Source organism: Salvelinus namaycush, chromosome 1, assembly GCF_016432855.1.
Source record: "Salvelinus namaycush isolate Seneca chromosome 1, SaNama_1.0, whole genome shotgun sequence".
Classification (NCBI taxonomy): Eukaryota; Metazoa; Chordata; class Actinopteri; order Salmoniformes; family Salmonidae; genus Salvelinus; species Salvelinus namaycush.
This window is the reverse complement of record NC_052307.1, coordinates 61,401,237-61,412,864: the sequence shown is the minus strand read 5'-3', so window position 1 is coordinate 61,412,864 and position 11,628 is coordinate 61,401,237. Positions and strand designations below refer to the sequence as shown.

General features: G+C 44.8%; 1 protein-coding gene across 1 annotated transcript in view; it reads right to left on the bottom strand.

The window, feature by feature from the left end:
- Positions 1-1,730: 1,730 nt before the first annotated feature.
- Positions 1,731-11,628, bottom strand: part of celf6 (CUGBP Elav-like family member 6) — a 152,975-nt gene continuing 143,077 nt past the window's right edge. The window contains exons 8-12 of the mRNA XM_038992018.1: positions 8,762-8,911; positions 8,052-8,114; positions 7,457-7,537; positions 6,023-6,166; positions 1,731-1,858 (exon numbers count right to left, since the gene is read on the bottom strand). Of these exons, the coding sequence (XP_038847946.1) occupies positions 1,731-1,858; positions 6,023-6,166; positions 7,457-7,537; positions 8,052-8,114; positions 8,762-8,911 (566 nt within the window). The remainder of the gene's footprint in view (positions 1,859-6,022; positions 6,167-7,456; positions 7,538-8,051; positions 8,115-8,761; positions 8,912-11,628) is intronic.

Sequence of the window (11,628 nt, the reverse complement as noted above, 5' to 3'; positions counted from 1 at the left end):
ATTTATAGGGTAAAAGACTAGAGTGCTGCACTGTATTCACAAAGATAAGACCAGGCCAAATGGCATATTTTACATCTCAAACTAACACAGTCACACTCTAAATAATTGGATTTTGTCCATGCATTGTATGCTATGATGTTGGTATGTACATTGAGTACCTTTAGTCATTTATAAATTCTTTAAGACCCAGAAATTGTCGGCAGAATTACTGAGTTAGTAGAAGAGTGGAGAAGAATGGTCTTTTTAAATCATAAGTTTGAGGTTATTACGTTGGTAATACAAAACTTTCAGTCAATCTGTAACGAGCATTACCGAAGGTGGCTCCCCTTCCTGTTCGAGTGGCGCTCGGCGGTCGTCGTCGCCGGTCTACTAGCTGCCACCGATCCCTTTTTCCCTTTTCGTTTGGTTTTGTCTAATTGTTTTCACCTGTTCATTGTTTGGTTGTTAGGGTGGTGCTATTTAAGTTCGTTTAGCCCGCTTCTGTTTGTGCGGGCTTGTCTTTCTGTTTTTGTATGAGGTTGTTCGTTTTATTGGGGTTTTCCACTGTCTGGATTTATTTTTCCCAGTGTGTACTGTATTCGAGTGGATTTTACGCCAATGTTTTGACGTTACCAGTTGTACTTCTGGTTGGACATTAAAGAGTGTTTTTTCCCTATATCTTTGCTCTCTGCGCCTGACTCCTCACACATTTTCCTCATCGGTCGTAACACAATCTCTAAATATCATTTATAGATGATTTATCCTCTTTTAAAGTATCTACACCTACATCTAAGGGCATATTTCTGGCTTCAAAATGATGTATTACATTTTGTGTGCTTTTCAGTGAAATTGGTCTCACATTCAATTTATTTACCCCCAAAACAAATCAAGAAACAACGTAAAATCTCACACAGGTAGAGCCTGGACTGGACCTGACAGGAGAGTACATGGGATGAACAGTGAACACTACACACTTACAGACAATGTGTTGCTCTAACAATGAGAAGAATACACACATACTGAGCAGTTAGAACGGCAGGAGACCAAACCCATACAGACTTACCCCCATCATCTCACACACACACACACACACACACACACACACACACACACACACACACACACACACACACACACACACACACACACACACACACACACACAAATGGCTGTTGTTAGAGACACACTGAGGATGTCATAATGACTAGCCTGTCCTCATCATTGTTCAGGACATTCTCCACTTGTCCCTCATCAACGTGTTACATCAAAGTCATTCCTCCTCTCTTCTCCTCTCCTCAGGCAGTCTGATCAGACAGCCTCCTTTCAATTAGTGCTACATGTCTTTATTCAAATGCTATCTGACAAGAAATGAAGGTAGCATTTATCATTTCCATTACACATTATACTGTATATGCCATTATTGCAATCCCTTCACTTTGGTGAGGCCATTGTAAAACATACAAATATGATTTACAAATTGTTCATGGAAATATACAATGGAAACACATGTACTGGTCTTATGTTGCAATGATGTGTAGTCTAACGTATACAACCAAAATATCATGTTTCAGGTATGCAGTAGCCAGTGGAGTTTAGCTGGGGGGAGTCAGACATGTCAGCCCACTGCCCCTCCTACTCTCTCCTCATTGGCCAGCACCCTGAGAGGCTGTCTGCCATTCAACCCTGGCTCTGGGCATGAATGTGGGTATAGCATGGCGTCTGCTCTTACCTGGATGTGGACGGCAGAGGGGTCAGTAAGGTCGGTTGGCATCCTTTGGCCGCTTCAGCTGCACCTTCAGCCGCTTCATGCCTATCTGAAAACCATTCATGGCCTGGATAGCCGCCTGGGCACTGGACGGGTTATCGAAGCTCACAAAGCCTGGGACACAAAAAAGGAGGGAGAGAGAGAGAGAGACAGAGTGAAGGAGAGATGGGGAGAGGCGGAGAAAGAAATAATGAAAAGGGGAAGAAAGAGAGAGACCCCTTTTTAGCTTCCACCAATGCAACAACAATGGGTCTTAATTTTCTCTATTCAGGAGGTAAATTGAAATTCCCTGAAATAAAAACATGATTACACAAAATAACGAAATGGTTAATGACATAGATATCAAAAAGCTCCTAATTGAAGAGTGTTAGAAGTCAGAGGGTGTAATTTGAACAACGGAGTAGCAGATGAGATGAAAAGGAGTGTCACGCTGCGTGTGAGGTTTTGTTTTCTGTGTGTTTGAGAATCTGACAGAGAATATCTGTGTGTATGAGCGTTGGTCTGTACAGATGTAGGATCTTAATTTGATCACCCTGTTTCAGGAGAACTGCAATGCAGGAACTGTAAAACTTGTATTGTATTTAAGGTTTAAAAGGCTTCTGAAGTTTGTAATTTCCACGTTGAAATTTCAGAAATGATATTCCCTTACGAAAAATGTATCAACCCCTACAAAAATGTCCATTAATTATAATCCACATAATAATTCACATTTCCTGCAGCTGCAGGATTATTTTCCTGCTGTAGCAAACTGGTTCAAATTAAGATCCTACATCTGTACGTCTCTAAGCATAGCAAGGTGGAAGTGAAAGTGTGTGTTTGTGTGTGTGTGTATAGTAAGAGGAGCAGGGTTGGAGCATGGTGCCAGGTTCAGGGCGGGGCGTACTGGGTGTAGGTGTGGGAAGGTGGAGGGTGCCATGAGTAGAGGTGTCTCTCTCCTGCCTGTGAGTAAAGGTGTCAGTCTCCTCTCCTCTCCCCTGCCTGTGAGTAAAGGTGTCAGCCTCTCCTCTCCCCTGCCTGTGAGTAAAGGTGTCAGCCTCTCCTCTCCCCTGCCTGTGAGTAAAGGTGTCAGCCTCTCCTCTCCCCTGCCTGTGAGTAAAGGTGTCAGCCTCTCCTCTCCCCTGCCTGTGAGTAAAGGTGTCAGTCTCACCTCTCCCCTGCCTGTGAGTAAAGGTGTCAGCCTCTCCTCTCCCCTGCCTGTGAGTAAAGGTGTCAGCCTCTCCTCTCCCCTGCCTGTGAGTAAAGGTGTCAGCCTCTCCTCTCCCCTGCCTGTGAGTAAAGGTGTCAGCCTCTCCTCTCCCCTGCCTGTGAATAGAGGTGCCAGCCTCTCCTCTCCTCTGCCTGTGAATAGAGGTGCCATCCTCTCCTCTCCCCTGCCTGTGAATAGAGGTGCCAGCCTCTCCTCTCCCCTGCCTGTGAATAGAGGTGCCAGCCTCTCCTCTCCCCTGCCTGTGAATAGAGGTGCCAGCCTCTCCTCTCCCCTGCCTGTGAATAGAGGTGCCAGCCTCTCCTCTCCCCTGCCTGTGAATAGAGGTGCCAGCCTCTCCTCTCCCCTGCCCTGCATGTACTCTGAGTTATCACCTGGGTGTTGGGGCGGAATGAGCCCGGAGCTTTCCACACTAGGACTCCTGCCTGCTCTTATCAGACACCTCCGGGATTGACGGCCTGAATTTTCCGCTTGCCAGCTGATTTGATCACGTTGCTATGGGTCCAGTTTAATTTTGAGGGAGAGGGCAGGCTTTTTTCAGGTGGGGAGAGATAAGGCTCCTGCTTTTACAAACCCTTTAAACAAACTGAGCAGGGAAGGGCCTGTCAGACAGCAGCGATCCCCCTCACATCCCGCTCTCATCAATCTCAACCTTGCATTTACATCCCAACCCCAAAAGGTGATTGTCAGGAAGGGGAAAAGGGGGAAGAAGAAGATGGTGAAGAAAGAGAGGACAAAGAAAAGAGCAGACTAGAAGCGTGGTAAATCCTGGCCCCCTTTACACCATGTAAATCAGTCAGCTGCCAGGTTTATTATGATGTTTTATGCAGCACTGTACACTTCAGAAGGACTAGCAGCACTTGACTGGGACACATTCATTGCACAGCACAATGTAAAACACCCCAAACAGCCTTTATGAGAGGAGATGGAATACTGTCATGTATGAATCATCATTTCATGTTCCCTCGCAGCTCGTCAGCTGAGAAAACGATGTTCATTCCTCCGTAAAATCATTGTAGGGTATTACGGACAAGGTTTTGATTTGCAGGTGAGAGTGGAGTACTGACAAAGACCACAGTCTTATCATTCTACAGCTCTGCATGACTCTTGGGTGCGGTGACTTAGTGTCTAAGCTGTAGGGATCTGCACAGCTAGATGCTGACGGACGTTGTGAAACGTCTTGAAGGGGACTGCTCCTACTTTAAGCCAACCAAACAATGGAGTGCTGCTTGCTGTTCTTCTAAAAACAGAGGATCATCTATTTCAATGGTAAGTGTTAGTCTGCGAGTGTGTATGCAGTGCTTTCAGAGGACCTTCTAAAATCCATTTTTTGCTCCACTAATACCACTTAGAGAGGTGAGTTTTGATCATCCTTAAATGTCAATATTGAGTAACTAAACATGGAGGATTAAAATAACAGGGTATCCCAACAGACCCCAGACTAAGACCTTGAAACAGCCAGAAACTCAACATCCCACTCTAAAGCCAGTCTTTTAAGATCTCGCTGTGCTTTTACTCAACAAACTCATTTGGGTCAGCTGGTCGTTCAGTGACGGATCCACCATCTTCGTCAGCTGCACATCTGATATTCTGAAGATGATAATTAACACCAACAGCTAACAATTACCAGAGAGGATGTCAATGTATGCTCAATTGCCATGGAATCGGTCTTAATGTGTATGGAATGTTGTGTTTGGAACACTCTTTTTCACTTTGACGATGTCACTTTTTAAACTGTGACTTTGCCTCATCTCAGTAAGTCAATGACTACCCTGGATTCCATAATGATGACATTGGCTCATTGCCTATTGTCAATCACTGAGAATCATAAGGCGTGTGCGCACACACACACACACACACACACACACACACACACACACACACACACACACACACACACACACACACACACACACACACACACACACACACACACACACACACACACACACACACATATTATTATGCATGTATATGTCTGTGCACATGCATTGTGTGTATGTGTGTGTTGCATCTAATGTGCATCGGAATATTTCATCTCCCATTTTGAACTGAAGAGCGATCAAATTGCTTCCCCTGTTGCTGCAGGAGAGTAATCATTTTGTTCACTTAATGCATAGCATCTTCTGTCTAATTTGTTAATGTCTCTCACAAGAGCCCCGGGGCTCAGACTATAAAAAGGAAGGAGAAAAAATGAGAGGTTAAATGATTGTTTTTCAGCCAAGATCTTAATTAATAGCTGCATGGGAAAATAATGGTGAGATGCGTGAGGTCACAGCCTCTTTGTTCTTCCTCATAGAGTAGTGCTATTCTCATGCTATTCTCATGCTATTCTCATGCTAGACAGCCCATATAGGAGGCCAGTGGTCCGTTTCTGCAGTCCAGCTCCTCATCTCGTGGGTGCTGCTGTCTAGGGCTCAAACAGGTCTATTATTATCTCCTGAAGATCACACAGTCCACCTGCACATCCTCTACCACCACCCAGTCTCATCCCTACAGGCTGTGTGGGAGGAAGGTGTTGGATAGGAGGCTGGGAGGCTGGGTCTCTAGGGGCTATCTATGGAGGCTGGGAGGCTGGGTCTCTAGGGGCTATCTATGGAGGCTGGGGAACCATGGTTTTATAGTATGTTTGTTGAAGGTGAAACGCTAATAGCCAGAAGGACTGGGCTTATGGTGACTATATTCCCCTATACTGCATGTCTAGCTACATGGTAATAGACATGTACTTGAACTTGGGGAGCTGTGGGCTTAAGCTGGAGGTAGTTAGAAACAAATCGCCCCTCCTCCACTCTCACCCGCTCCCAGTGTCTCATAAGCATCTGCTGATGAGTTGAACTTAAGGAGCGAAGCACGCATCCCCCTCATCACCCTCTCCTCCCTGCTCACTCGCATGTAACGCCACTTTTAAAATGTTAATTGCAACTTGATTAGGATAGACACAGGGAATAAAGGAAAATACAACTAAATGCAGAATCCAAAGTGGCACATGAGAAGATTGCCAAACATCACAATCGACTTCTCATCCGATTCTTTTTTTTCTCAGCAGAGATGACAGCTTTGACACACTGACTCACCAAAACACTTGCTTTGATTGGTCGCCCGGTCCACGAAGACTTTGGCGGAGATGACGTTGCCGAAAGGCAGGAACATTTGCATTAATTCTGCGTCTCCAAACTCCTGGGGCAGATGGTAAATAAACAGGTTGCAGCCTTCCGGCCCTGGTGGGAAATAACAACAACAGACTATAGAGGTTACATGGGGAAATAGAAGGAGAGGACAGGCAGAGCATGCATGATGACACAAGCCCAGTGTCTGCCCCAATTACTAGCTGACAGTAGGACAGGACTGACTGGCTCCCAATCTCGCTTCAGTCTCCACACACACCCAGATGCCACATACTGTACATGGCCTTCTGATGAGGAGAGGAATAGACTGGAGAGAGAGAGAGAGAGAGAGAGAGAGAGAGAGAGAGAGAGAGAGAGAGAGAGAGAGAGAGAGAGAGAGATGTGGGCTGCTTGGTGGGCTGTGCTAGCGGCTGCATGGATTGTTCCCTGTCTCATTGCTCGGGGATGATAGCATGACGAGATGAGCCTGTGGCTGGTGAGAAGGCTGATAAGAGGCTGCTGCTGACTGACTCTCCCTGGCCCAGATAGAGGACACACACAGTATGATAGAGAGCTGTGGTTTTACAGTCTGAGCTTGTGGCTTTATTCTGCCTGTTTGTTAGTTTAGGTGTGTCTCATGAAATGGGGGCTGCTGCGGCTGCAGTCTCCTGGAGGCTGCAGACTGGGGTAGGCAGACTGGGAGACCAGCCAACAGCCAGAGAGGGAAGGATTCAGATCTGAGTCAGAGACAGGCTAGTGGGGCTGACACACTGTCAGGAGGAGGAGCAACTCTGTGGCTTAAGTATAGCAGTCACATAACCCTAATGCAAGCTTCCTTTAACTCAAGGATGGGGGCAGGTAGACCACAATGCTTGGCAAAACACACTGCAATACAATTATTCCTCTTATGCAATGTTAGAACATTTAGAGTAATTTCTGATTTTCCACGTTGACTAATAATCATATTCATAACCATCACATGCTGTACAATAACATAAATGAATAATTATATCTGACAAAAGAGTGATTTACCATTACAGCATATCCTATGCTTATTACATTTAATGCTGTGGTACTAACACTAAACTAGGAATGTTAATAAATGATTTTGCATGCAGCTAATTCATCTAATGAATATTTATAACATCTTAAACACATTGTAATGGACTGATTAACCAGTCGAACACTGCGAGTTTGAATTAGTCCAGTTTTTGAATAATGACAGAGTAACTTTTCCATCTTGCTGCCTGCTAATGTTAAACTCCTTTAAATGAAGCTCTCTTTTTCTCCCATTTTCCAGCCCAGTGTTTCCTCTCCCTGGCTAATTCAACGCAGCCGTACATTACAATATAACATGGTAATTATCACCTTTTTTCTTGGGTGGTCGCTCCCGCTAGCTCTTACCTTCTCTCTGTTGCTGGGGGATGATGGCGGGTTGCTGGGGGAACGCTTGACTGATTGGTGCATATGCGGCAGGGTAGGCTGCTGTTGCAAAGAGAAGGAGAAGAGCCAGAGTGGGATGTTACATCTCCATTTGCGACAACTTAAATCATGATTCTATTGTTCACGTCCTCCAGACATTGAAAAAATAAATTGCATTATGGCTTGGAGCCCGAGCTAATTTTCATTGTGGCTCACTACACAAAGGGAATGCATTGTCTAAACAGGGACATATACAATACAGGAATGAGAGTCTATTCCTATCCTGATAGATGGTTAAAGAAGAGAGGTCTTAGTGTCTGTCTATCTATATCACAATCATGTAGAGGGGTGTCCGGAACACAGTTCTCAGGGTACTTTTGGAATTAAGATTTTTGTGTGGGTGTATAATCAAGTCCACTGGAAATCCGTTCAAATCCTAATGTAAAGTTTCCTAATCCTGGAGAAAATTGGCCAGTCCTCTTGGCTATCTTTAGCAGCCATAGTGTCTGCTAGAGTGACAGAGAGGGAGAGAGGGAGAGAAAGAGATGGAGGGGAGGAGTGAGGAGAGGGAGGTCACCTGCGTAGTGCTGCACACCGGCGTAAGCCTGCTGGAGAGGGTCAGTCACCGTAGGGCTCTGTGCTGTAGAGAGAGAAAGAGAGAGCGACAGAGAGAGAGAGAGGGAGAGAGAGAAAGAGAGAGAGAGAGAGAAAGAAATACAAGAGAGAGATGGAGAGAGAGAAAGAGAGGGAGAGAGAGACAGAGGGTGGAGTCACACATAGATTCGAGTTGTCATATTTCACAGTTCTTCAAAATTTCTGTTCGCCCCCCAGATGTTTGCATCAAATATTAACAACATGCCAAAAAACTGCTTTGTGGTTCATTATCACTGCAGCTGCCTTACATAATGCATCAAGGAGTCAAGTGCATGATGATGTGTCAGTTGTTAAGGAATCATCAGGAGCATACAGCATTAAGAAGCTTTTTAGGCTCATCATATTAACCATAATGCACTGATGGATGCATTGACTCGCTCATCATGAAAGCTCAGCTTGCTTTTCTTAAACCATCTTTAAACTCATAATTGACTCTCACAACCACCGTCACACTCCTATACTGATTGCGGTATGGCAGTCACCTAAGACTATCTTGCCAGGTCTCCCTCGACAAAAATATCATACAGTATATAATGGTTTTATCCTAGTTAAGAAAAGGCTACATGTCAAAAGAATGAAACTGCTGTTAGATTGGCTCACCTGAGTAGAGGTGAATCCCATTGGCTGTCTCACCTGGGTAGGGGTGGATCCCATTGGTGTAGATTGGCTCGTTGGTAGGCTGACCGTTGGTCTGGGGCGGGAGGGATGCGAACCCGTTGACCCCCATGGGCGCTGCTAGGCTGGGCACGGCCGTGGCATTGATACCCGGCGGCGTGCTGGTGCCTGTAAATAGAGCAAGCCTGTTTCATTACTGGGACCACAGGCCATGGTGGACATGGTTCACACTCCACAGTCTGCAGCATCTCTCTGACCAGCGTCTAATTGGACACTGGGGCTGGGGCCTCTCTGTCTGTTAGTGGCCTCAGCCTCTCCCCCTGGCCACATTTCAGGTTTGTCACCTTGTCCATGCTCCCTCGTTTTGTGCCAGATGGAATATTATTCTTCTCCCTAATCCCGGTGAAGGGCATTTAAGTCATGTAGGATTAAATTTGAAAGGCATTACCTGGGTGTATGTAGGCTTTGTGGATTACAGATGGCGGATGGATGCAGAGGTGACTGAGCCTCTTTATTTAATTCATTTAGAGAGACGCGTGGAGCCCCTGTCTTGGGCCAGTCAGCCTACTTAGTGTCGAGCCATCAAAGCTCTTCACGACAAGGGCCAGGAAGACAGGTCAAACTCAGGTCCAGGATTATCTCCCACAAATCTTTGCTCGTATATTGTATAGTCAAGGACTTTGCATTCAAAGTCATCAGATTGGCCGTGTTCCCGGAAACACACAAACAGTTGCCCGTGAGAGAGAGAGAGGGAGAGACAGAGAGAGAGAGAGAGAGAGAGAAAGAAAGAGAGAGAGACCTAACCCACTCTATTAAATTTCTCAAACCAGGAACATTTTACATCTGGCTAGAAATTAATAAGGAAATTATCTCAACAGAGAAAAATGTCCTCATGTGTGCTACCTATATCCCTCCAATAGAATCCACATACTTTAACGATGACAGCTTCTCCATCCTAGAGGCGGAGATCAACCATTTTCAGGCCCAGGGACATGTACTAGTCTGTGGCGACCTAAATGCCAGAAATGGACAAGAACCTGACACTCTCAGCACACAGGGGGACAAACACCTACCTGGAGGTGACAGCATTTCCTCCCCCATATGCCCCACAGACACAACTACAACAACATAACCAACAAAAACGGGTCACAAGGCCTGCAGCTCTGTCGGACGCAATCATTGGTAGGCTTCGAGGGGACTTCTATGGTAGGTACACATATAGATCATCTCTTGGCAGTAGTACTGTAGAATACTTTATCACTGACCTTAACCCAAAATCTCTCAGAGCATTCACAGTCAGTCCACTGACACCCCTATCAGATCACAGCAAAGTCACACTCTACATGAACAGAGCTATGTTCAATCATGAGGCATCAAAGCCAAAGGAACTGAATAATATTAATAAATGCTATAGAAGGAAGGAAAGTAGTGTGGAAATCTTCCAAAAAACAATTAGGCAACAACAAATTCAATCCCTTCTAGACAATTTCCTGGACAAAATGTTTCACTGTAATAGTGAAGTTGTAAACTTGGCAGTAGAAAACCTAAACAGTATATTTGACCTCTCAGCTTCCCTATCAAATCTAAAAAATCCAAGCAGACAACCTAAGAAAATTAACAACAATGACAAATGGTTTGATGAAGAATGCAAAAACCTAAGAAAGAAATGGAGAAACCTATCCAACCAAAAACATCGAGACCCTTAAAACCTGAGCCTTCCCTATGGTGAATCACTAAAACAATACAGAAATACACTACGGAAAAATAAGGAACAGCACGTCAGAAATCAGCTCAATGTAATTGAAGAATCCATAGAATCTAACCACTCCTGGGAAAATTGGAAACAACACAAAGAGTTATCTATCCAAAACAGAGATGTATGGATAAACCACTTCTCCAATCTTTTTGGCTCTATAAAAAAGAACAAACAGCAAAAACATATACATGATCAAATACAAATCTTAGAATCAACTATTAAAGACTACCAGCACCCACTGGACTCTCCAATTACATTGAATGAACTACAGGACAAAATACAAACCCTCCAACACAAAAAGGCCTGTGGGGTTGTTGGTATCCTAAATGAAATGATAAAATATACAGACCACAAATTCCAATTGGCTTTAACATCATCCTCAGCTCTGGCATCTTCCCCAATATTTGGAACCAAGGACTGATCACCCCAATTCACAAAAGTGGAGACAAATTTGACCCCAATAACTACTGTGGGATATGTGTCAACAGCAACCTTGGGAAAATCCTCTGCAATATAATTAACAGCAGACTCATACATTTCCTCAGCGAAAACAATGTACTGAGAAAATGTCAAATTGGCTTTTTACCAAATTACCGTACGACAGACCACGTATTCACATTATAAAATCCATGTACACAAACAACAAGTGTGCTGTTAAAATTGGCAAAAAACACACACATTTCTTTCCACAGGGCCGTGGGATGAGACAGGGATGCAGCTTAAGCCCCACCCTCTTCAACATATATATCAAGGAATTGGCTATGGCACTAGAACAGTCTGCAGCACCCGGCCTCACCCTACTAGAATCTGAAGTCAAATGTCTACTATTTGCTGATGATCTGGTTCTTCTGTCCCCAACCAAGGAGAGCCTACAGCAGCACCTAGACCTTCTGCACAGATTCTGTCAGACCTGGGCCCTGACAGTAAATCCCAGTAAGACAAAAATAATGGTGTTCCAAAAAAGGTCCAGTTGCCAGGACTACGAATACAAATTCCATCTAGACATCGTTGCCCTAAGGCACACAAAACAACTATACATACCTCGGCCAAAACATCAGTGCCACAGGTAACTTCCACAAAGCTATGAACGATCTGAGAGACAAGGCAAGAAGGGCCTTCTATGCCATGA